Source organism: Molothrus aeneus, chromosome 1, assembly GCF_037042795.1.
Source record: "Molothrus aeneus isolate 106 chromosome 1, BPBGC_Maene_1.0, whole genome shotgun sequence".
Taxonomy (NCBI): Eukaryota; Metazoa; Chordata; class Aves; order Passeriformes; family Icteridae; genus Molothrus; species Molothrus aeneus.
In genome coordinates, this window is record NC_089646.1 from 42,067,373 (window position 1) to 42,094,778 (window position 27,406).

The 27,406-nt window shown below is 38.8% G+C and overlaps 1 protein-coding gene across 1 annotated transcript; it reads right to left on the reverse strand.

The window, feature by feature from the left end:
* Positions 1-994: 994 nt before the first annotated feature.
* DYNC1LI1 (dynein cytoplasmic 1 light intermediate chain 1) lies at positions 995-26,625 on the reverse strand. The gene is made up of 13 exons (XM_066555659.1): positions 26,417-26,625; positions 26,058-26,131; positions 15,300-15,416; positions 13,549-13,779; positions 10,280-10,449; positions 8,990-9,083; positions 7,206-7,341; positions 6,716-6,827; positions 5,252-5,311; positions 5,081-5,125; positions 4,430-4,550; positions 4,103-4,261; positions 995-1,956 (listed from the first exon to the last, which is right to left on the reverse strand). The coding sequence occupies exons 1-13, from the start codon at positions 26,581-26,583 to the stop codon at positions 1,844-1,846; spliced, it is 1,599 nt and encodes a 532-aa protein (XP_066411756.1). The 5' UTR covers positions 26,584-26,625; the 3' UTR covers positions 995-1,843.
* Between the last annotated feature and the right edge of the window lie 781 nt (positions 26,626-27,406).

Below are 27,406 nucleotides of genomic sequence, written 5' to 3' on the forward strand. Positions count from 1 at the left end.
CAAAGATGATTAAGGGAAGGGAGCATCTCCCTCACAAGGAAAGGCTGAGGGAGCTGGGCCTGTTCAGCCTCCAGAAGAGATGACTGAGAGGGGACCTCGTCAATGTCTGCCAGTATCTAAAGGTGGGGTGCCAATGGAGCCAGGCTCTTCTTGGTGGTGCCCAGCAATAGGGCAAGAGGCAACTGCCAGAGAGTGATACACAGAAGCTCTGCTGGAACGTGAGGAAGAACAGCTTTACTGTGCAGATAACCAAGCACTGGAACAGGTTGCCCAGAGAGAGTGTGGAGTCTCCCTCACTGGAGATATCCAAGAACTCTCTGGACACAATCCTGTGCCATGAGCTCTGGGATGGCCCTGCTTGAGCAGGGACGTTGGACCAGGTGACCCCACTGTGGTCCCTCCCAACCTGACCCTATTCACCAGAACCACTACAGAATGCAGGAACTGGGGAAGAAGAGTACCACCATATTCAAAATAGAGAGATTTCTTAAGAGTGATTAAAAAAAAAATAGAAAACCTGAACTCATTAAAATGTCTTGGCAATCATTTGATCAGGATATATCTTTTACATTTCCTAGTCTGAGGCTGTAAGCAGAAAGTCACCACAAATTTCACAGAGGAAAAAGTGATGTCCAACATTTGTGTATTGAAAGCTTAAGTCAAGTCCTACCCTTGGTCAACTACTACTTAGACAACACACTGCACCAGCAGCAGGATCCTTAGTCTAATGTGTGCTCTGAAAACACTGCAGCACAAACCAGCCAAGTCAGATAAGCTAGTTCCTAGTTTGTTCCTAGGAACAAACACTGCAGATTCATCCCCTTCCTTCCAGAAACAATGTTTTAAGGAAGTTTCAATATCTGCCACTGATGTTATTAACTGAGAGGTGAAAATATAAAAGCATGTTTTAAGATGTTTTACACCACATCCTTAGATGTAACTAAATGAACAAGAACATCCTTAGATGTAACTAAATGAACAAGAACACCATGGCTTCAATGAAAGTTATTTAAATTTGAATGCAGAGAATACTTTATTAACTGATTACAGTTTTGATGACCAATTTTAAACCATAAGTAGTGTGGGAAACATAGTGGGGGACATTAAGGCTGAGCCATATATATATAGACAAATCTGGATACTGATATTCTGTACATTTAACCTCTGCTTTTTCTTTATACATCTTTTATTCAGTGTCTGCAATTAACCAAAGAGGAATAAACAAAAAAAAACCAAAACCCGGCCACTAATTTAGTCTTATACCTGGAATGAATTTTTGCATGGGTTTTTGAAAGCAGTGTAAACTTCAGTGTAGATGAAACAGATTTTTTTAACCATATTCCAAATTAAGCGTTTAAGTATAACTGGAGGTTGTTGCTATTATAGATTTGTGCAATTATTCTTCTCTCTCAAAAACTAGCAGTAGTTCTCTCATGTAGAGGTTAAATCTATTTAAGATAGTATTAAACTTACCTAACAGACTGGGAAATCAATATAAATTAAGTGCCTGTGGTGTGTATCAGTTTTCTTGCTCTAAGCAATCCCTATCGCTTAAGTGGACATACTTGCAATTTTACAGAATTACACTGACTTTTCAACAAAACCCAGAAAAAAAATTAATTTACTGGTTTTGCACTGTGAGCAGTGCTTCTACACAATGTGATATCGTTTTCCATCTGTACAGCTCCCTTTTGTAAAGTTGGGCAACACATATAAAAGACAGACATCAATGGTTTGTGTTCTGAAAGATATTTCAGTTCTTTAGTTCCAGTCACTGAAGGAAGAGGCAGAGGCAAGTTTGAGTTATCCCAGAAAACTGAACAATTGGTTTTATTTGGTGTCTTCAAGACGCTTCACCTTCTGTGGGAGATGTAGATGATGTAGGAGAGACCATTTCAGGTTTTCGTGAAATTCTGTCCAATTCTGCCTGAACATCTGTTAAAACTGGCTTCTGACCTACAAAATAAATGTGTATGATTCAGTCATGTTTATGAAAAGCCTATGGTATCTTCAATTCTCAAATCAGACAAATCCTAGTAATTGTTACTGCATGCTTTAGATGCACAACTAAGGCATAAGGCCAAAACCCAAAAAGAAACAGAAAGGAAACAGTAGAGAGAAAGTCATATCTTTTCATATTTCTGAAGAGTTAAAATATAAAATAAAGAAGATTGTTAATATTAGCAGTTATGACTGCTTCTACACAATTGTCTGTATAATTTGTATTTGAAATAATGCTGAATGTAAAAATCAGTGGTTTCTCCAAGCACAGCAAAGCCAGTTTTGTGTACTTGGTCAGCATAAACCTGACACCACTGCTCATGGGTGCACACAGACCTGCAGATGGCAAATCCCTTTCTCTCCTCACCCACTTATCTCCTCTCTAAATTGAACTGGCACAAACATTTGTGCAGCCACACTCTAACCTAATTTAAGCTCAAAACACACAATTTCCCCCCACCCTTTTAATTCCTACTCCTCAGTCCAGGTTTCTATCCCACTACGTCCTATAGCAAGAATAGAGGAGCCAACATGGGAAAAGGCAGTGCAGGATTAGGACTCCAACAATATGACAAGTGTGCACAGCATCTGTAAAAGAATGTGCTACTGCTGCACATGTGTCAGAAGTGTCCCAGCATCCTTTCTGAAGATGCAAATTAACGGGAACTATGCATAAAGGTAATTTTGGCCAGATGTACTTTGCTGCCCTTCAAATCATTTAACAAAAGATAATACTGCATTAGAATCAACACAGCTAACGTTCCAACTACTAAGCAGAAGAAATTTCCCAAAGCTGCTGAGGAAAAAGTAATTCTCAAATCCCAAACTACTGTCTTAACAGACAGTTTTCAGATTTGAAGAGTGAGTGACACAGATATCACTAAATACAGACAGCAAACACTGAAGAAAGTGAAGAGGCCACATTTAAGCCATATTTGTTTGTATTTATGGTAGTTCCTTGAAAACATAGTCCTTTCTGAAGTTAAATTGGCTATAACCCTAACCCTTCATTTGTTGCATAGTAGGAAACATCTGAGAACTGTTTTGCTCCTTAATAATTAAATTTTGTCCTTAAAAGTTTCTGCCACAGCCCAGACAGAACACTTTTCTGGAGTGCTGCCTCTGTTTGCTTGGCATCATCCAAACCTGCTGCCAGCCACTCTCCACAGGATTTTTCAGTGGGTGCTCTCTGTGCCTCATATTGCGTCAGCTGCATTTGTTTGAACAATCTCCATATGCTGTTCAAACTGGCACTGCTGACTTTGCCTACAGCACATTAGGAAGCACTCAAACTTTGCTTAGCCCACTGAGTTTTGCACTTAGAGAAGGGAAGTGTGCACAGGCAAAAAAATTCAGGGTTAATCTACACAAAATGTTAGTGGGAAGTATGAAGCACCAATGAAAGACCAGCATTCTCCCCTAAGAGCAGCATTATTAACCTCTGGGGAAGTAGGGAGGAAGGTGTCTGTGTACACATGATCTTAAGTAATACAGAAACATTTTAAATTGGAATAGCAAGAAATGCCAGTATAGTCCTGCATCTAGCTTTAGCACAGTCACTATTAAACTCTTCTAGATCAATAGTAATTATTAATTGCCTCATATATAAACAACTGTCAAAAGAAAACACATAAGTATTTTTACAGGCTGCCACCAAACTCAAATTGCTTATCACATCAGAGCTAGAACTCTAGTGAAAGAAAATTTAAAGCTATTTTAATACTGACAGTATTGTCAAAAAGAATCAGCTTGAAATACAGTCCTAACCTATTTAATTAAGACTAGAAGAGGCTTATGGCATAAGCCATTTCATTGGAATGGTGGAAACAAAGGGAAAAAACGAGGAACTCATGTAGACACGATTCATGCTTAAACAACTACATGAAGATTTTTTCTTTGATCCTCTGAAAGCCACAAAAAGGCAACACTAAAGTGCTGTGAAAACAAAAGCGAAAAGCCATATAGAATATAAAAGCATATATATATATATATATAACATTCAGTTAAATATAGTAGTATTCATACTTTTGATAAACTATACTTACAGGAACATCCATCACTCAATTTAGATTGAGTCGATCTTTAACGTCATTAATCATACCTGACTTTTTTGCTGATGGTGGTAAGTTGCTGCCAGCACCTCCAGTGCCACCTCCCCCTGGACTGCCACCAACACCACCAGGGCCACCAGGAGAACCAGTTTTCTTGCTCAGGAGACTATTGAAGAAGTTAGCCAGGACTCCTTCAGATGTAGCTCCAGCTACAAGGGGAAGAAGGAAAGAAAAACCACAATACAAAACCAACACAGATTTTCTAAGTAAATACTTATTTAGTGTGTTAATAAATCTAAATAAGCGCATTAAAGCAAGCAGGCAAAGCAATTATTTTGCTTCTCCAGCTGCATGTGTGCCCTCACAAGAAAAGGTACCTTTCATATTGGGATCAATCTTTTTTGACCCAGTGGGGATAGGTGTAACACTGGCAACATTCGATGTTACAGATCTATTTGGTGTCCTAGGAGATCCACCAGGAACTCTTGGTGAGGCATCCTATTAAAAAACAAAACAAATCAAAACAACAGAACAACAAACCTGAAGTGTAAGAATAGATTAAATGAAGCCTTTTGTTATTTCTCACACCTCCTAAGCTTTTGTATTTTAAATGTAGTATCTCATGCAATTGAAACGAGATAGGATTACATTTTGCTGATTGCGTATGAGATTTTTCACACTTGTAGAACATTGTTAAAACTATTCATTTTGGTGTAACTAAAGCACAAGAGAAGATTTTAATTTCATCCCCATGAGAAACCTGAAAATCCAGGTGCCTCTGGCCATAAATGCATTCTAACATACAAAAAGGAAAGCCAGGACCTTTAGCCATTGCTGTCAATACTAGTTGTTGTGACTCACTGTGGAGTGTCATAATTTGAGAGCACTATTTGACAGAGTCTTTAAATACTATGTAGTTAAAAACAGTTAGATCAAACAATATTTGACAGTGCAGATAAAAGCAACGCTCTAAATATACAAAAGTTAATGATTTTCATGTGATGGTATTTAAAATTTTTGTTACTAACCACTGGCCTTCCTGCAGCAGTAGGTGGTTGTTTAGCCAACTGTGACTGCAAAAACACAAACATACACATGAAGTGTTAGATATTACAGTGAGTAAGAATGCAACCCCAAATTTATATTGGGAATGTTGTTAAATGAAACTCTTGTTGCTTGTTTTATAGACAGAAAATTACCTGCTGCTTCATAAGAAACACTTGGTCATCCTCTGCTACAATTTCTTTTTCATGAACAAACTGCAATACAAAAACATGACCATAAATTTGACTAAAAGAAAGAAAGAAAGGGGTTTTTTTATCTGCTAGTGAATATGACCAAAACATTCAATAATGAAGTACATGTCTAAAATACTATGATTGCTGCATATCACGTTTTTCATATTTAAGACTGCTGCCTCATGATTTCATTTAGGCCAAGTTAATTAGAAGTGAAATAGAATTATCATTAACTCCTTTGACCTGTTAGGCATAAAGCTGTAGATACATTTGTAGAAAGACCTACTAAAAAGTTCATTTAATTGTTCAGTAAAAAGGAATTAAGTACACGGTTAAAAGGCTCATTCAGAGGTCTCAGGATCAGTAAGAAACATTCATGGATGCACACACTCTGCATCATGCCTGTGTCTCTGGTAATTTATTGAGGCCTCACCTCAGTATTACTTTATAGGTAACTATGGCACACATGACTCTTCACCTGTGTTGCATCACATTGGTGCAGGCACTGGACACAGACATCTCAGATCCCAGTTCTATGCATCAAATTGCAAGCATTCCCCTTCCAAATAAGGGGAATAAGCTCATCAAAAATTTTGCCCAAGCAAGCATGGTAAATATCAGTATCAAAGTTTATAATCCAGGCCTGAAGTTTATAACTGTGCAAAGGAAATATTGTCAGTTATATTTTCCTTGGACACCTATTTAAAATGTCTTGATATTTTCCCTAAAGATTTCAGAAAGGACATAGTATTAGTTTTCTCCATTAAAATAATTCCCACTTGAAAATAAGATCAGTCACTAAATCTTAGCTTTGTTAGAAAAAAGCTATAGAAATATTTGCCTTCAAGAACCTCTGAGTGCATGGGAGTCCACTGCTGCAGGAATTTTGTTCAACAACCTCACAAATGTTTACAGGTCATTCTATCAAGGCCTTTTGTTAGATAGTACAATGGAAAATACACTGAATATCTGCAGAAGCTATTTGCACATGTTTATTTTTGATTTTACACTGTCTCAAGCTTTCTTATTTTAAATACTCAAAAGAAACAGAAAGTATTATGAAGTTATAAACAACTCTGAGCAAAATGAAATATTCTTAAAAAAAAAAACAACTGAGAAACCAGTAAATCGTGTTTAGGCTTTTCAATACCAAATACGCCTTAAAAGCAAAACAAGTGTATTTGTAGTCTTGAATAATGTAACAGTGGAAGAAAAAAAGGTGTAAGCTGAAGAAGAGCTATAAAGAACAAAAACACATAATGATCTTTTTTGTTAACTAAAGAGCAACTTTAAGAACAAAATAAGAACACCACCCCATGGTACATGACACTTTTGATAAAATGGAAGCGTAGTCTCAATGAAAGAGAAAAAAACTGCGGGCAAATAAATAGCAAAGCAGCTAAATGCAAAGACATCTCAGTGTACCTTTCTGACTGGTGGTTTTGTTATGATATCTTCAAAATTGTCATCTGCTTTTAGTGTCTGGAAGTTCTCATGCAATATTCCTATCTTCTTATCATTATCCCAACCTGCAGGACTAGAGAAAGGATTATTTGGCTTAAAATTCTATTGCTACTTCAGGCTATTCTTGCATGCACTCCTGAACTGCACGTGACTGAGAGCCAGCAAAGCTGTGACAGTGCCCATTCTCCTATGCAAGCTGGTTATTGATCAGTATGAACAAGTACAGACTAGTTCAACATAACAGAAGAGGAAAATCTCTGGGCTGAACATTTCCCTTTGGAGCAGTGAGTGTTTGTAATCTTCTCCACTGGCCCTCATCAAATTCCAACTCATGAGACTGTTACGTGGAACTCTAAAGCAGCATTTAGAGCCTTTTTTTGGTTTATGCTTTTTAAAGTATCGCACAGGTACATTTTGTAAACACACACACATAATAGTGCAGGTAACTTACATAAATACTGCATCTTTTTCCACAACAACAGCTGGAACATTGAAAGGAAATCCGTACAACTTCTGGACTATATATTTATACACTAAATCAATGTTTTTGTTTTCTTTTACTGAAGTGTAAATAAGTGCTGCCCCATCTGAATAAACATGTTAAAGAAAACTCAGTTTAGTGGCTAGTAAAAGAAAATTAAGTAACCTTTAAACTATCAAAAGAGAGTCAGCTACTTTGTAGAATTTTGAAAGGGAATACAAAATCAAAGCAAAACAGGTCAAGTAACTTCCAACATTTCATTCTGAAATAAGCTATTAAGTAATTTAAATCAATCTTTCTTTTTTCTGCATTTGTTTTAGGCCAGCTCAACTGGTTTTCAGTAAAACTGAACTTTACTTGAACTGATTTTCAAGTAAAATAAAGGCTCTTCTTGCTTTCAAAGCCCCCCAGTACCAATGGTTTCAATACAATGCCTTTAAAAGCAAAAGTCTTTTGCTTTTAGTGAACAAAAATTCTCATGCCACATCCTTATATGTTCTCATTATCCCACCCTGCAATCACTGCAGCACTAACACTAGCAGCTTCAAAAATGCCAAAGATCTTCCACTTTCCCATCTGGGTTTTTTTAATTAGGGGAACAAACTCTTACATTATACAGTGATCTGCTTTTAAAGGAAAAGAAGGCAAATGAGTTTACTATGTATCAGTTACTAAGAGACCAAGAGAGTGCTTAGTATTCTAGCACAGTTTGCTATCAAATTAACACATTATATGCACAGGATTAATAAAAGAGAAATTTTTTCTTTGGGATTGTAAAAATACCAAATTGCCTAATTTATTTCTACATGCCTGCAATTCAAATCCTAGAAGAAACTTATATAATGGGGTCTGATTCCTAGTCTGTGAAATTTAGAATGGAATTTCCAGTTGTACACGGCATATGCAATCATGGAGGCTAATCACTACTATTTTATATTCTTCTGCCACACACAAGAGTTACTACATAATTCTGTCTTGAAAAATTAGGTCTTGGAAGCCCTTTGCCATTTCAACTGAAATCTCTGGCTCTTGAACTAATTTTTCCATTCATCACCTGCTGTCCCTCCAATATAATTTAAACTTCCCTTCACCACAGCACAAATGATGACACAATGTAGGCATGTTAGTGGCATCTAAAATCTAGATCTCAATATGCCTATCTGACTAAACAACACCAGACAGTATTTTATACCCTTCTTCTAAAAAAATTAAGTTTAAATATAATACTAGCACAGCACCAGTTTCTGTGCATTGTCTCTGTACCAAAACAAGGAAAGTCAGTGGACTTTGCCTACAGCAATTCACACTTCTTTCCCTCTATCCTAACCTCATCCTGTAGAATTACTGAACATGGAGGAGACTGCATATTTGGGACAAAATTAATAATATGCCTTATGTGCATCTGGAGCAAGATCATACTTAAATGAATTATCTTGTTGTTATTTTAGAGAGCTTGTCAGCTAAGATGTGCTGTTCTGAGAACTGATTTTCTAAATATGAAAATGGAGGCAATAAGGAAATTCATGGTAAGGGGACATACTAGAAACTCTAGTAGCTCTGTAAAAAAAAATACAAGAAAACGAAAAAATTTAATTCAATGTTGTCCATAGGGGTAGCTGAAGCAGACTGCAAGCTACAGTAAAAGAGTTGCATCCTACTTTGGTACAGACACAAATATTCTTTTAAACTTGTTATAATTAATATAAACGTTGACTTGAGTAATTATATCATCTTTGTCATGTGTTAAAGGATACATTGTAAGCAAAACCGTCTGATATGTGACTGAATGAAGTCGAAGTGTTCATCTCTGTAGTCATGCTCTTTTTCCAGAACACTGATGGCATCACACTGTCAAAATAAACACAAAATTAATATACTGCTTCCAGTCATCTGCTAAAATAGCAGTGCTGCTACACATCCAGTTCACAAGGGGAAAGGGAGATAGAGTGGGATGGGGTAGTGGAGAGGAAAACAAAAACCTGCTAAGATGGTTTAGAAGCACAATTGAACCTTTTTGGTTTTGATAATACATAAGTGGATGTATATGGAGTCAGCATAACTTGAGAGTTCAAGTGACTGGAACTTTTCATTCACTCTCCCTTCCCACTCCAATGCAGTCCCCACTCACAATCTCTAAAACTTACCACTTTCAAAAAAAAAATCTTTCAAAAAATCTTTCAAAACTTACCACTAAATGATATCACAGTTTTTTACCCAATGTTTTTTACACACTGTGGCATTAAGACAGTGTTTTTAATCTGGTTACTAACTAGCTCTTTGCAAAGGGAGGCAAAAGCAAAGAATATGGAAGCAGAAAAAGTAAAAAGGTGTGGGGGTGAGTGGAAAAAAAAATAGAAGGAAACTAGCAGGTGAGAAAAAAAAAATGGTGTTCAAATGAGAGGGTTAGCCTTCCAGAGAGGGAACAGCATATGCATCAAAAGGTTTATGCCTTCCCTGGGGGCCAGCAGAGGCTGCAGAAGCAGTATGCTTAATGCCAATGAGAACTGAGGAGCTGGGGGGAAAAAACCAACAAAACTATATAAAAATAGCCACAGGTGAACCACACCATTGTTTTCTTTAATATGGTTACATATCTAACAGAAACCAAAACAGATCCCATAAACACCCTAAGAACTGAGAAAAGTTAAAAGTGCAGTGCTTCACTAACTACAATTCTCAAAGAAATTTATCTTCAGAAAAATATCAGAAATATTAAGAAAACCCACTATTTTCAGAATATGGAGGACTGTGGAAATCAAGGGCAACTCTAGTTGCTTATTGACTACCTCATTTCTGTGAGCAAAACCAGGTCTGAGGTATTTCTCAATTCCTTAAAAACTGGTAGAACTAAAGGAAAAGCTAATTCCAAAATAACATTAAATAATGGGTTCCAGAAGATAACCAGACTTCGGTATTAAACACTTTTAAGGAGTTCTTAAGTGAGGTATTCAGAATAACTTAATAACTGTGTGCTTCCCACCCCAATCCACAATTGACAGAATTACTTCAATAAAATATGCAAAAACCTAAAACATGAAACAAACCTTTGTACAAACTACTACTACTGGAATGCCTAAGTTACATGTTAGTGTATCTGCACCCAGGGGTAAAATCACACTGTCATCTTTGTCTTCCTGTAATGAAGTATTTCTTCTCTGTGGAGAAGCTGGAAAATCCTCGCCTGGTTCTATATACTCCTGGAAGTCTCTTACCACTGAAAGTAAAAAAAGTTACATTAAAACATCAGCTGCTTTATTATTTCAACAATGATTTCCACTGCCATTGATCTCTAGCACAGTTGATTCTCTAGCACTGTACTTCTGCATCTTGGTGTTGAAAAAACGGAGCATGCACCTAATCCTGGCCAACTGCTGGCTCTGTGCAGCACAAGGGAGAACTAGCAAGTCTGAGATCTGCTGGATCAGCAGCCAGAAGAACAAGATCAGATAAAACTGCCCATAAGGACAACATGAAAGCATATTTTTTTATCATTGTGAAACCACTAGGCAGTTGCTACTAAGGATTACTGTTTGATCTGCTTCCTAAAGGACATAAGTTTCCTTCCATTCTTATGGCAATGTTAATGGAACAGTTTGTCAGAAAAAAACAGAATTAAGCCTCACACAAACCGCTTAGTTACTACTGTATACCAGGTTTTACCTACAGACCCTTTTTCCACACTTTACTCTCTCTACAGTGACTCAATAGTAGTATAAACAAAAAATAATAGAATACATAAACACTAGTTTTAACTAGCCTTATAATTACTTAATAGCATATTAAACATTTGGTATGCTTTAAAATGATCAGCTATTACTTTAAAATGTAGCAAGCAGGATAAATTAGAGTGTAACTTTCCTTTGTCCTAATTCTTGTTGCAAATCCTTGTCATGTTCTGCTGCACACGCCCAAGCCTCAAATTACACAGTCACTTACTATTCCTACAGTCAGGGATGCCATGTCAGGCATAAAATGTCTGCATTTTTCACATCACATGTCCTGTTCCACACAGCAGAAACAAGGCTCTACCAAACCAAACCACAGCACTGCCTACTATTCCACCAGTAGCACATCCTGATTCAGCACAAGAAGCCAGGCAGCAAGGCAGCTCAGCTGCATTGTGCACAGGGCCAGTGAACTACAGCAGAACATCCTCACTTCTGTGTTAATCCACTGCTACTGTCACTAAACTGACTGAAGCCCTCTGAGCTCATTCCTAGAAAACATCTGTGCAATTGACAGAGTAAAACTTATTTCAACGCCCTAGAGGAAAAATTATATTAGGCGAAGATTATTCCATTTTTCTGTGGATCTTGGAGTTCACAATAACAAAAAGCACATGCACAGGTTATCATCTCAAACTGTCAACCGTAATTTAGGGAATGCTGCTAATTCAAGTCTGCTCCAAAGAGCTTCTTAGATTAACTGAATGTATCTGAAACCCAGAGTTCTCACCACAACATGCCAGTCACTCTACAGTGTCTTTCCTGTATAATATCCTGTCCTGGGATAATTGCATAAGTCCTCCAGGGGACCCTAAAGTTCCCAGTTAGTTCACACTAATCTTTATGTAAGTAGGGAAAGCAGTAAAAGGGAGGATTAATTTAGTATATCACAGCTCCAAAACTGTGGAATACTACCTCAGGTCTTCCTTAGAAACACAATTTCATTAAACACAGATTAATTCAGTGAAGAGGAAAAGCTATTTCAACCCTTCACACACTGCTGCTATGTATCCACAAATGTCTTTCTGTATCAGTTCTAGCCCTCACAGGGTCTGTCTTTGAGTGAGTGGAGTTAAGCTGCTAGAAATGAAGACACACACAGACCCTCAGTAAATTTCAGTCCTAGTAGCAAGTTAAATCAGTTCTCAGGAGCACTGAGCTTGACACAGGAATCTAGTGGGATCCCATAGCCAAAGCCAGGCAAGCAATGTTCCCTCCCTCCTTTTGGCAGTGTCAAGCTCCTGCCCGCCTAGCAATGCATGAAGTCACTTCACAACAGGATCAAAACAAAAACCAGCTTCCAGTCACATCTGGATTGTGTCCAGGGCCTCTGTTATACCCAATGTTCAGATTACTTATATCTGCAAGAATTAGACCAGATGACAGAAAACCAAAACAGACAAAACTAAATGGAGCAGCATTTTTTTCTTGACTCATTTCATTGCTTACATTTTCTGGATTTTGTAGAGTTTCTCTATTCTGTTCAGTCTGTAAAGAAGTAAAACTAACAGCTATACACCTTTGATAACATAGATACTGTATCCATACTTTAATCCAGCAAAATCCTATCCTGAAAGTGTTTGAGGGGATGTTTAATACACATGCACTAACATCCAAAAGCAGATGGAAGATACAATTCTCAAGGATGATACTTCCCTCAGAAGAATCTCTCTCTTAAGGGACAAACAGAACAACTAATATTCCCCATACCTCGTTCCAGAGTATCTACAACTGTCACCTTACATTCCACTTCATCACAGCACAGCTACAACCTGCATTTCTAAATTAGCATAAGCACTCATTGCTTAAAAATGTACCAGTTAGAGTGCAACTTCAGACTTAAAAAGAAAGTTTAATCATGCTATTTGATCTCAACAGCTTTCTCAAATCTCTTCCTTGTAGTAATTCACTGAGAGATGAATGGGAAAGACTCAAATTCTACTACCAGGGTTGCTCAAAAGTAATATGGAGCTATAATGTGAGTTCAGTCAGCCAGTTTAAGAAACCCTTCAAGATCTTTGTGTTCTGTATGTTTAAAACTCAAAAGACAAGACACTGACAGAGCAATAAACACATAGCTCCGCTAACATCAATAATAATTACAATAAAACTCTTCAAGTGAAAAGGGCCCAGACATGGCCATGCTGCCATGAATCCTCTCAAATTTACACTTTTGGTAGGCACAGAACATCTAGTAGTCCCAGATTCTCTAACTGGCTAACTACAGAAACAGTTAAGAAGCTGATGCAGTGATCTGCCTTTAAACAAATAAATGAAAAAAGGAATGCTTAGGATTTTTTTTTTTGCTTGGTGCATCTTACCTAGAAAAATACATAAAAAGCAAGACTCTAATTTCAGCTGTGTTCATTCTGAATTTTTTTCCCCCCTACATTGTTAATTTGTTAGAAAGAAGTACTAGTATTGTTCACATAGCTACTTGAGACTTATCTGAATCTAGACTTGCTTGGTAAGTTCTAAATTTAAATAACACTTCCAAAGAATGAAAAGGACTGCAATGGAGAGATTAAATGGTGCAGAAAGCATTAAGCATATTTATATGGATTCCCATGTATTTGCAGAATACTCACATTTTTGCTCCATTTCTTTCATTTCTTCAGGAGGAATTTTTAACTTGTCAATATGTTCTCTTACAACACTTGCCCATTTTTGTAAAGAATCCAGTGCAGTCCAAGGTCTAGACATGTCTACTACCAACATTACTAGAGTGTCCTTTAGAGAGCTTGCTTCCATTGCAAATTTAAGAAGACCTTTGTGATACAGGTCACCATCCAAAATCCATACATTACATCTTGTTTGGTCTACAAAAAAAAAAGGAAAAACATTTCATGAGATTTACTTGAAACACATCACTCCATAATGGCTATTGAATGTTCTTTGGACATGTAAAATACAAGAAGAAAGCAGATGATGTTTTATCAGTCCACTGAACACACATAATGACACAGCAATCTGCAGCTTGTGGGGAGACAAGCTCCTTGCCTTTCAAACCCTGATATTTAATGGCTGATAACTGAAGATCTTAAATACATTATCTGAAAGGATAATGATCTGATAAATCTGATCCAGAGAAAGCATTCAACATTTTCAAAATAGTTGTTCACCATTTTTGAGTAGAAAAATGTTTTCTTCAACATGCAACTTCGAAGAGAAAAAGTGGGTGAACTCAGTCATCTTCTTGCAGGTGTTGGCCTGCTCAGCTCTCAAGGATTGCCATCTCCCCTTCAAAACTCCATCTGACATGCTTGGCTAACTCTTAGAGTATAGAATATACCTCAGCCACTCAAAAAATCTGAAGAACTGTAAGCTTTTTATGATTGAGTTTGACTTAATAGGCAGTTTACTCTTCCAATTTGCAAAAGGACAATCACCATACAGATAGACCATCCCACTGTTTTTCCCCCCAAAAATACCACAATACTACAAATTCACAAACACTCATGCAGCAAAAGAAGAGATGTTGATTCAAAATTAGTTGCTTCATGTAATTACATTTCCTTTCAGGTAAATTTTTATTACCTGCTACAGAAGTTCTGCGGAAGACATTTAAAGCAAACTCCCAACCTTCTTAAACCTGGTTCCAAGCCATCTTTGAGACCAATACCCAGACATGAATGTCAGTAAAGCAGGTGATTTCAGAAAAAAAAAAAAGGGCCAACTTCTTCTAGTTCTCCTTCTACATGTTTGTGATTTTTTTTTAATAGTATACACAAGAGTTCCCATTTTTCTCCAATCTTCCAGTATATCCTTACTCACATCCTATAACTCCAGGTACTGGGATATTAAACAGGATCTTAAACATACTTTTTCCTTTCTAGCCATACCTTCACTCAAGTTTTTGGGTTTTCTTGTTTGTTTTTTAAATCTCCTTTAGCATTGTGCACAATTTCCTACCCATCAGTCGATGACAGTAGTCTTGCAAATTGTGTACCAGCAAGACAAAGGTTTCTCTGTAGGTTCAGGATAAGTGCTTGCCACAGCAATTGAAATGGAAGATAGAAGCCTGGGCACCTCCTCCTTTAGGCCTGAGGAACACACAACTATTCAAAATGCTGCAGCTAAGTCTGCTTCCCTGGTCTTTTCTTTTTAGCTTTTTCTTTTGACAGGTTCCTCTCCTCCTCTACCACTTAAGTGGTCGTTCCTGGTATCTACCGAAGAAATTACACAGACAAAATTCCTTATGATACAAATCACTTCTGGCATAAACTGGATTCCTGCATACTATAAAGACACAAAAACATCCCACTGTCATTTCAAATATCATACTACTGAACCATTGCTTTCAAACTGGTTTAAGATATTGTCACAAGTACAGACTCACCATCTCGGTCTTCATCATGCACATTTAAATACAAATACTCCATTCCTCTTCCTTTTTTGTACTCCTCTATTCCTTGTATTTTTCCTATTAAGCTAGTTTTACCTGCTCCATCTTCACCTGGAGAGACAGAAGTAAGATATCACTCAGTTTTTAATCACAGTTACACATTAAAAACCACCTCGGGCAAGAAGAAAACCATATCCTAACAGGGTGACTGAGCTCATTGGAGTTTTGAAACACAGCAGGTTTTGCCCAAACCATCCATCTGTTCTAAGTGCATGTTTCAGCTTCAAATACTATTCTACTTATTGATAAATGCATTTATACCAGCAACTATGCTACCTGAAATAGGCTCTTATACCCATCTTTAAAAGGATATGCTAAGGAGCAATTAAACACCTCAATTTCAGTCTTTCAACTACAACCAAATTAGTAATAAAGTTTTTCTAAAGTAGAGTTTAATTCACAGTAAACTCCTCTTAACAGTTCAGAACTCTCTCATTTCAAACAGCACACTGAATAAGGCAAATCTGTTACCTCAGCTTTTATGAATTGGTTTCTTTGAATATTTTCTCTGTTACAGGTCTCAAGACACCTTAAAAAGAAGTGACAAATAGTAAGCCCACTGCCTTACAATACATGTGTGTATGTTCGGATACACAGAGACAAGCCTGCAATCCAGATTCATTCACTCCTCTCCCCTCCAAAGGGAGCTTGGATAACCACTGAACCTTACAGCATACGCACAATGTAAACACCACAACTACTGCCAGAGACCCTTCTTGAAAAACTTCATTTGTAGTCATAGGTCTCAGAGTTGAAAAACTTCATGTGCATTTTTTCCAGTTCAAAAGAGTAATCAAGCTGAATTTGGACACAAAGTAGGAGTTTGCCAGTTTGGTTTTTTCTCTTATTTGCAGAATGATGAGTATGTAACAGACATTACTAAATTCTTGAAACTCACTCACAGCTTATAAAATTAATGTTAATCCCAGGTGCCTAAGAAGCACATTATAAATTTTGTGTCAAACAGAACATTTTTTCCCAAGTCTCTCCTATAGAGGGAGAGTCTAAACACATGCTTTTAATCACATAACAAAGACAAAAGTTAAGGGCAGTAACTTTCACTGCTAAACATAATGACATTTTCCCTTTAAAGAGAACTGACCATGCTCTTATAGATGTCACTCAATGGAATGAACATATTTTAAATGAAATATATTTTGAGAAAGAGAGAGAGAGAGAGAGAGAAATAAGATCAGAACTGAAGTTTGAAGTCTAGTTAAGTATAGACAAGTTAAATGAAAAATGAAGTTGTATCCCTTTAACTTTTCCACAATTTGAGGGTTCATTTGTGAGTTCCTGTATTAAATCAAGATGTACCTGAGCAAACAATTACAGCTAGTTTTAAATAACCATTGAAAAGCAGTGCTACTTTCTAGTCATACATCAAGCTTTTCCTCTTGTAAAAATATCTTTTAAATAATTCTGATGAAAAAGTGAAGAGTTCAAGCTTCATCACCATAGATGAATTACAATTCCTCCTCTGCCCTCACCTCTGTACTTACCCAAGCTTCTTGAAATTGTCATGTATGAATAACTGAGAAGACTTTATTCACTGCTACTCTGACAAGTTATGAAGCTGCTTTAACTTTGCCAACAATGTCTTATGATTCATTGAGCTATTTCACCTTTCTGAATTGGTAGCTTCAATTAATGCGTGCCAGCAGAAGGCTCAATAGGTAAGACAAATCAAAATTTGTTATTCATTTTAATGAGGGGTGGCACTTAAGAGCTTTCTGAGTTTCTCAGAACAGATCACTTCCAGCTAAGTTCTTTTGCATACAGTTTGATTCACAGAGGTGACAATAAAGATTTCAACTTGCTTGAATTTGGGAAACTTTACTATCTCCTGTGTGCATCTACCAGTTCTTAAAGTAGCTGCAACATGTCTAAGAAACTCCTGCAGTTGTAAAAGGTTCTGCATCTGATAAAAGATACACTTAAACAGTCTGAACTAAACCATACTTATACAGATGCTAATATCTAGACAACTATTGTTAGAAAGTGCTCAAGCTGAGCAATATAGGCAAACTTGAAATATACTTCCCACAAGCCCCTTACTTGTCATGGCTCTGTGTTATGTAATTTCCTCTCCAACCCCGTATTTCCAAATGCCTAAAATAAATTGGAGTTGAATACTGTTAAATTAATACCTTATGGCAAAGTAAGAACTGGAATTTTATTTTCCCCTCCGCACTGAAAGAAATTTAGTACAGCACAAGACAAATTGATTTGATGTAAAATTAGTACCTCTGGACACATATGCACACACAGCAGTTATTTCAGCCTTCCATCAGTTCCTTCCAAGAACAACTTGAATTTAATCTGTTTCATGAGGAAGCCTGTCTATTCTCTTGTCCTTAGCAAATACTCACACACATTTCAAAGCATCAAGACCAGGCAGGTGGATCACTGACACACATAACAGTGCTGTACAAGTTACTGCATGAAGAGAGCAGCACTCATCTTTCATGAGGGAAAGCTAGAAGATGCGTCAGTGAAGTCTGAAGTTATTAATACATAAACCAACTAGTTTACAAACAGGATGACCCACTTGCAAAGGTACAAACTAGCTGCCTAGTCAAATGTGCCATACCTCATAGGAGATCCAAAGTTTTTGACACATTTAAGCCAAATTAGAGTCAGTATTATTTAAAAAGCTGTGAGGAAGTAAAAACAGGACCATCACTTATGACACAAGGATTTCCTCCTTTTTGCCCAAACAATTGATCATAAAGGTGAGGCAAAGAGAACTGTCTGGGCCAAGAGAACACCGATTCATAACAGAATACTTTGGGTTGGAAGGGACCTCCAAAGGTCAGCTAGTCCAACCCCACTTTAGTGGAACCCAACATGCAAAGATCTGAGGTTTCATCTACTTCTGCTTCCTATGTGCAGTATGTTGCATATACCTTTTGAAATCATAACAACTGCAAATGTATTGTATCCTTGTTATTATTTTTTCCCAACCTAGTCTGCAATAAAAAACACTTGAAAAGTCAACACACTTTGAATACACTGAGTTATGGTGGGAAAGAGCAGCAGATTTTTGCTTTGTAGCTACTCTTCAGCAACAATAAAAACCAGAAAATCTTAAACCAGTGTTTATCTAAAACTCCTAGGTAGTTTTTAGAAATCTTGAGATCAAATTAATTCTAAGTGCCAACTTTTAAGACTTCTCGAAACTCAAACATTTTATTGTAGTGCCTTTACTACGTACAGAATCTTCTCTCCCTCTCAGAGGAAAGGGTAATATATGTGAGGAAGTTAAAGTCTATTAGCTGTTGGAGGTTTGATTGATAATGCACAACATACCAATACAGCTACCATTAACTGCTACCTGGGACATATATAAGAGTATGTATGTTCAGAAAAAATGTCAATCATAATACATATATACTCACATATGGCTTTTCAAATTACAAATCTTAACACATTTAACATATTTACCTTTTTTTTGTGATACCTCTACAGTACATGAAAAAGTAATGCTGCTTAGTATCAGACAAAAGGAAAATTTCTTATTCCCTAGGTGCAAACATCACTGCCTATTAATATTATGAAACAATTTTTTTTCAAGTGCTACTGGAGCAATAGAAAAAACAGAGCTTTATGCACCTTCAAGAATAATTACCATCATCCTCCACTTCATTTCAGAATTTTGGAAAATCCTGTAGCTTCTTTATTTTTAACTGTGGGATAATTAAATTAACAACTGACTTCCATACATAAGCTCACAGAGCAAAACATTTCTGACATAGTATTTTTGATATAGTATTTCAAGGTAGAATAAAAATCAGGTAGATTTTGCATCCTTCTTTTGCAAATAACATAAAAAGGCCTCCTTTTGCAGAGTAAATACTAAAGAACAAAAATTCTCCATTATACCAAACTGCACTCACACATTAATACGACAGTGAAGAAACAGAAGTGATGTTTCTAGCAAGCGGTGCTATGCAAAGCTGAATACAAGTAAAAGAAAAACAACAGATTTAATTTTGCACAGAAGTCAGGCTAGGAAGCAGCTGAAACAAAGCCAAACCAATCTGCTTACACACAGTATTTCACTGTCTTGTTAACAAAATGGAAAGTCTTATACTCAACTAAACAAACGCTGTCGCATTTTTATCCACACACTGCCACTACTTCATTTCTCTGATAAACTCCAGTTTGGGGTTGTGAAAGCTCCTCTGTCCAAGGTGCTACTCTGTTCACAAAACAGATTTTGAAAACATCCTTCTTGCTGCTGCCCCCAAACATATAGGAAACTGTAACAACAGAAATCCTTCCCAGCCTCCTCTTCCCTTCTCACTACTCCAGGCAAAAATCAAGTTTGCTGAGCAGAAAGTCAAGTATCACACTAAATGTTCTGCCACAATACAGAATTTGGCAGAATGGTCCCCCCAGACAGGAAGGGTGGGCAATGAGGTGAGTGAGTCTCCTTCTGCAAGTGCAGGCAAAAAGGCATTTATCTATGTCCTGCTACACCAACTGTTCAGCCATAAGCTATTACATTAGAGAGGAGTTAGGCTCTCCATTAGAGAACTTCTTCAAACTTTCAATTAACATTTTCAAATTCAGAATATTTACTACTCATGCTACTTCCACACTTCTTGCAGTTTAGCAAATGAAAACAGAAGTAGAATTTCACTGGTCCTACAACAAGACATTTCTTAAAGAAATCTGTACATGGAAGAGCAATCAACGTGTTATCTGCAGGACAGACATGAGCTTTGACTGTCTGTTTAAATTGTTTCTCCATTGTAAAGTGTCCAGTGTATTTAAAATATGTCAAGGCAAAGAAGCAAGAAGTGAATACTTCTTTTGTGTCATCAGTATTGGTAGCATGCCCCTCTTCAGTCCAGGACTGTGATTTTTTTTTTAATAGCTCTTTGAAAAACCCTGGATACCTTACTTGTTTGTAGTCTATAATCCTAGTGGTTCCTTGAAGGACTTTTTTTGTTTGCATTTTAAATCCATCAATTAAAATTCAGCTTGATATGGGAATTCTACGACTCATCTCTAAAAAAATCATGTTCGAACAACGCCAAACAAAACCAGAGGTAATGGTCCCAATTAACATCTTCTGCACACCCCACACCCCCAAGCATACTTTTGTCAATCAGCTCTATACTTTTTACAATGCAAAAGACAGCTTCTGGGTAGGAAAATTCAGAACATTCAATATCTGTAGCATAAAATATTGAGTATTTTTATTAATTGGAAAAAATCTATCTTGCTTAGGTATGATAGAATAAAGCCATCAAGTCTAAACATGAGTTATTGAATGGGGCTAAGATGCCTTCCCAGAATCCCAGAGCAATCTCTGTTCCATACCATGTGGAACGTCTGAATCCCAACACAGTGGTGTAGAGACATAATGATCTTCTTCCTACTAGAACCAAGCACATGTCACTATAGCTATTTTCAAGATAAAATACTTGTCACAAGCTAATAACTGCCTTTTCTACAGCTGCATATTAGTGAAAGAAGCTTGTTTACACATTCTGTACTAATTGAAGAAAGTCTTTTACAGAACAAGACCAAAATAATCAGAGTAAGCCAAATTTAGTTTGCTTTCAGAGAATTAAAGAACAAAATTCATTATGCTGATGAGCGCATACAATCTCTCAAACCAACATGAAAGTTCACAATAAGTAGGCCATAACAAGTTTACAAATAACTTGTCACTAAATTTTCATTTGCTCATTGAATAAAAATTGTCTCCTTCTCCAACTTTATTTTACTCTGCCAGATAAGTCTTTCCCCTCACATACGATTCACTTGGTATATCTGTGACACTGAAAAATTAAATCACTTTTCTGAGGAGCACCTTAATTGCACTTCAGCCTTTCAACATGATAGAAAGCAGATTGCAGATAACTCTTCCAGCAAGTCTTTTGCCATGTCCTGCACCACAAGAATACATGAGCTGACTGTGAAAACAGGTACAGCAGTAATGCTGCTACCTGTGCTTTGAGAGACCCACAGCCAGAGAATGGCAAATATTGCAGAGAATTCTACAGTGACTATGAACAGCATCCATTCCTAACTCAGTCCTTCTCCTTTAACATAGCAGGAAGTTGTCTAGTGCATTTTATCCAGGTTCACTACCAAAATAGAATAATCCCATGTTACTATCCACGGGACACCTTTATTGGTACTCCTGCCATTAACCTGCCTGGAGAACACAGAAGCACAGTTCCTTTCACTGTTCTTCACCTTTGGAGCTATTTCTGAGATAGATCCAGTAACCAGCAGCACCTCTGACACCAAGGAGACAAACTAAAATAAATGCAATTCAAGAATTTCAAAACATTCCATCCTGTTCTAAGTGACTTCTACTACACAACATCCTTGTAATTCTGGATTTTTGAAAGGGTATTATAGCAGGAAGGGCATAACAAAGAAGTACTACTTAATTCTAAAAAAATGTAGCTACAAAAGAAGCAATTAGAATTTTATCTAGGTCATTGCCCCATCAAAACAATTGACACTTTAGAAGCATAACTCTGCTGACCTAAACACAATTTGACTACATTTGCAAGGCTTTCATTGCCTGCAGAAGGTGAATTAGAAGGTGCAAGAAGAGGACAAAATGAAACCCTCTGAGTTAACCTCTGCAGCACTAGGGAATATTTGCAATATATTTGAAGAAAAATACTTGAAATTAATAATATGGACAGTATGAACAAGCAGTATTTTATCAGTTTCAATTTTTAAATGCAAACAATGAAGCGGTCAGCTTTTTGAAAAGGAAAAGTGAAAGAAAAACTAATTTTTATAGTGTTGAGTACAATTTAAGTAAGCAGATTTTATACCCTCACCAAAATTTGCTGTATTAAAACTGAATTTTTGAGTTCTTCATATTCCACAGGTCCACTAGAAGAAAGCAGCAAGCTAAACCTGCTCTGGAAGATATATTGGGAATGGCTGTTATTTCAGAAAATGCTACGTGTACACACAGAAAAGTGTACCCATAAATTAGCTGTGGATTGTGCTTCTTTCCAAGCATCCTTACAGCCACTGGACAGGAGTAGAGCTCCAAGATTCAAACAAACAGGCCTAGCCCTGGGAAGTGAGATGTCTGGGGTAAAGTGAAAATGTGGACATGAGGCAGTTGAACTCTCACTGCCTATCAAACTCAAAGCTTTGATCATCAAGTCAAGTAAAATGCATAAAAAACCCAAGCCCACTAGTGATTCAGTAGAAGCATTGTGCAATACAGACACAGAGAATCAGGCATACGAGTGTCACTGGATGGCTTGACATTGTTAAAATTTCAGGCAGAGAATATATTGTGCTTCAGAGACAGTGGAATGTATGAAACACAAAGCCAGATAGAAAACAACCATCCAATTCACTTTCCAGCTGGAAGCCTGTGTCCTGTGCATCCTGGAATGACTTTGAACATTGCTGCTTGAATGCATGCAGCAGTTCATTGGGTACATTATTAGTTCAGGTCTCTGAATCCAAGCCTTCGCACATTCTACAGCACTATGGATTCCATTCAATCTGCAATGGTGAGTTGTCAGCTGCTCCCCTCTACTCCACTCGCTGATGTATCAGAAAGGGAATGAACAGGAGAGCTCCCAGCTATAAGCATCAGTTTTCTCATCACAAAAACCATCTCCTGTGAACAACTACCTTTATTACACAAGTGAGCAAAAGACAGTTCATGAGAAGAAAAAAAAAGAAAAAATGAAGCAAGTGCAACAAAAACACTGCTTCAGCTATCTGCAAAAAGTAGCTAGAAGTGTCAATGAGAGCACTCAATTTCCTTAAGAAAGCATGGACATTTTACATTTTCTGCTGGTAGAGTTTGCTAAACAAGGTAGCTATGGCCACTATGATAAAACTACCTAGGAATCAGAGCATAAAGGACTTAAAATAAAGTTTAGAAAAGCTTGCACTTTTATTATTTGTTCATACAAGCTCAGAAAGATGAGAAGCTTTCATGCCACATGTTGTGCCAATCAGAGTTTAAACTTTAAAGAAAAATAGTTATTGAAAAAATGTCTGCAAGTGAAACAACTTTGGAGAAGTAAAACTGTAAGTCAACTAATTTTGGGTTGATTTTGAGCAAATGATTACCAGCATTATTTGTTAACCTTCGCTTCACAAAACTATGTGCCATATCTAGAGATTAACATTTGGCATTCCAGTCTCTTTTAGTTAGATAACTCCAACTGCTTTCCAGGTTCTTAAAAATGAGATGTTAACACAGCTAAAAATAAATACTGAAATAGCAGAATTAGCATGCCAGACACAGACAGGTTCCCAGAACAACTAGGCATACAACTATATGCACTGTTTGAAAAATAAAAATGCTGTAGGCAAATTAGAAAACCTGTCCCAGCAAACAAAAGAACAGTACGTGGTGGGTTTTTCCAGTTGGTTTTTCAGGGTGGGGCCATGAGATGTTGGAGGTTTAAGGTGTTTTTTTTTTTTTAAATGCAGTTTGTATTTAAATTAAGCACTCATTTGTTACTATAAATAATATTTCATCTGGCAAGTTTTGACCAATATGACGGTTTATACAGTAAATATTCGCCTGCCACAAATTGACTGAAAACCATCAAGATGCTGGTCAGCTTTACACCTTTTCCTCAAAAGTACTGAAAGTATAAAGAAACTGAAAATAATCATGCCAGGAAGTGCTCTGTATTAGTAACAAAAGTTAGTACAAAACTATCTAAAGGAACAAAGCTTGAACACAGAGGAAATGTTTGATAACAGAGAAACTGTAAACACAGTTCAAGAATTCAAATAGACAGAACTTCACCTACTGAATCTGTCCAATACAGAATACATAAGATCTCTCCTTTTCCTGTGATTTGGTGTGCTTCAGGAGAAGCATCATGACTTGCAAGTGAACAACAAAGATCAGGTATTCTCATGAAAAACATGGCCATGTTCTTCTCTGGCCAGTCCTCAGATCTGGTATTCTTTTTCCTAAATACATGCCAAATTTGGCATGTTGGATCATGCCTCTTGGATCAAGGCCTTCCTAGAAAACACAATTTCTAAGCAAGAATTAGAATTTCTTCTATGAATCTGTACATTTTCCAAAAAAAAATACATAAGTAAAGGAAAAAAGGTATTAATTACATTAAGCCATTCTATGAGCTCTACATAAATGGTAAGAAAGAAGATTTATACACAACAGGTTGTATAGCACAAACTAAATGAGCATTTGGAAACAATCTATTATATCCTTTCTAGCTCTGAAGGAAGAAGTCTCCAGTTACTGAGCACTAAGGATTACCTGACTACAAAGAGAGGGGAAAAACAGTGTAATCTCCTTGACAAGGATCACAGCTTGAGGAAGAATCTCCCAACTTCAGCAAGGACAATCATCCAATTTAAGTTCAAAGTGTCACATAAAAAGCTATCAATTGTTATAAACTATTTATTTTATTTAATATCACTGCAATATCCACTCTCAACATCCTACTTAATTACATAACATACAAAGCAACAAATTAAAGGGTGGTAAGTCTTGTAAGAGCTTCAGAAGACCATGCTATCATCCTTGCACAGTCTTCTCTTTCTCCTTCTCAGTTTTAAGTAACCACTCAGCTTATCAAAACAGGAAGAAAAGGATCACAGTGATTGCTTTAGGATTACAGAGGGAAAAAAAAAAGCCTAATTCAAAGAACCTCAAGAGAGTATAAGCCACAAGACTATGCAGAATCATAGTATGTACAGTCTGCAAGAATATCTTTACTGAGTTTTAACCCTGTTTCCAAATATTAACACATTTTTTTCTGGGGACAGGGAGAGAGGTTGGCAAAAGGAGTGGAAGAAGCAGCTAGTTATAAATCCATACACCTGGACTCATTATGTTGTCTACTGGTAATAGTATTTAATAGTCTTTCAGGAGGAAAAAAAAAACCAAAACAAAATAACAAAAATCACACCGCACTAATAATAGTACTAATAGTTATTCATACACATACACTTGAGAGCATCCATTTCTCTCTCTCTTCCACGAAGCTTTTAATTTTGACGTATCATTTTCCTTCATGAATTGCAGCTGGGTGTCTCATTACCGCCCTATCAAAGTCCCCTTCCGTACCTGTCACCTTGCCGAGGGCCAGGCTGGACTAAGGCCCTGGGTGGAGATGCCGGGGCGGCAGCGCTGGGTGCAAGTGGGCAGGGCAGAGCCCGCCCGGCCCTCCCCGGGCTCTCCCCGCCCTCCGGCCCGCAGGCAGCACCGTCATTGATGCCGCTCGGGCCACGGAAGCGGTTTTTGTGTCCGCATGACACACCGCAAGCGCCGGCAAGCGGCACCGCCGGCCCCGGGAGGGAGGGCTCGGGAGCCGCACGTCCCCCGAGGAGAGACAATAACAGCTCCCCGTCCAAGCCATCCCCGCCTATGGAGCCAGGGTGGGGGAAGGACAGTAGGGTATTATGGCGAGGTACCTACGATGAGGGGCGTATCTAAAGCATCTGTGGACAATCTGCAAAATGAAGCAAAGCCACGCAAGGGAGGAAGCAGGAGGGTTAAGACAGCGCCTTGCCACCCATCACTCCCCCCTCCCCTTGGGGCGCTGAACAAGGGAAGCTCCAGGCACCCAGGAGAGGGCTCAGGAGCCAGCCTGTGTGCGGCGGGGATGGGGGCAGGATCGGGATGCTTTCCTCAGTCAGTGTGCGGAGGGGAAGGCACAGGGATCAGGATGCTTTCCTCACCCAGCAGGAGAACGTTCTTCCCCGAAGGCAGCTTGGAGCGGGAGCGCGTGGACACCTCGCTGAGGATGCAGGACCTGGCACGGAAAGGCGACAGCGCTTAGGAAGGGTCTCCCGCTTCCTCCCGGTCCCCACCCTCGCCATCTCCCGGGGATGGGGGGGGCTACGGCATGAGGGGCGGGGGGCAGGGCAGGAGCTGCCACTGCCAAGGGGAGGTGGCCCCCCTGCCCCAGCTCAGTGACTGAGAGGCGCTGAGCGGGGGGATTATCCAGCCCCCTTCCCCTCGCCCCCCGCAGGGCACCGAGGCGCCCCGAGGGCGGCGGCCAGCGCGCCCGGGTCCGCGGGGCGGGGCGGGCACTCACCAGAGGTTCTGCCCATCGTCCTCATCGCCCGCCCGCAGCTCCGCGTTGTTGTTGTTGGCCGTGGCCGTAGAAGCGGCGGAGGAAGCAGAGGAAAAGCTGGCAGCCGAGCCGAGCCCGGAAGAAGAAGAGGAGCCGAAGGAGCCAGCTCTCCCCACCGCCGCCGCCATCTTCGCTGCTGCCTCCTCCTCCCTCCCCTGCCCCGCCGCCTCCCCGGGACGCGGAGCGGGCGGGCGGCGGCGCCGCGGCGCCGGCGGGAACCCGGATGTTGGGGGGGCGGGGCCGGGGCGGGGGCAGCGGCGCTCCGGCCGCTCCCCTCAGCCGCCCGGAGCAGCAGCGAGCGGCTGTCAGCCCGGCTGCCCTCGGCGCCGCTCCCCCGTGCGAGGTGCTGCCGTGGGCAGGTGTTGCCCGGGCAGCCCCGGCCCTGCAGGAAGCACCTCGCATCCAAGAGAAGTAAGTGCAGCTCAGGAGGGAGATGTGCCCGCTGGGGAGGTCAGGGTGGTCGTCCTCTCCAGGAGGCCTCGTTACTTGGTCTTCTCTCACGAGTATCGCTTGAGAATTCGGAAAAGATGGATCACATCACCATCATTTTAACAGCTCGGCTTTGGCTAGAAGTTCCGAGAAGCAAGCAAGTGTGCCAACTCTTTCTTTATATGTTTCCTAGGGTAACACGAGGATGGTGGTAAATTCTGTAAAAGTTCGATGGGTGAGTTTGGTCCCTTAAGGGGAATTTAGGGAAAACCTAATGCAGGGGATGTTTCCTTGTGCCCCCCCTTTTAAACAAAGGATACACGTTCCCAGAGACTCTGGGTATAGGGCAAGTTATTGGCTGTATTAGCGACTTAGGTGTGCCAGCAGTTTGTACTTTTATGTTTCTTGCTGCTGTGTTGACTTTTTTTCCCCCGGATAACACTGATTTTGATTTTAAGTAGTATTTTGAAACGGGGGGGGGGGGGGGGGAATCTGTTTTTCTTAGCCATGGGTTTCTCTCAA

Coding starts and splice junctions, on each gene's coding strand:
- DYNC1LI1 (XM_066555659.1), bottom strand. CDS start 26,583: ATGGCGGCGGCGGTGGGGAGAGCTGGCTCCTTCGGCTCCTCTTCTTCT. Junction 26,132..26,416: donor GACGATGGGCAGAACCTCTG/GTGAGTGCCCGC, acceptor TTTCCGTGCCAG/GTCCTGCATCCTCAGCGAGG. Junction 15,417..26,057: donor GAAGAACGTTCTCCTGCTGG/GTGAGGAAAGCA, acceptor CTGTCTCTCCAG/GTGAAGATGGAGCAGGTAAA.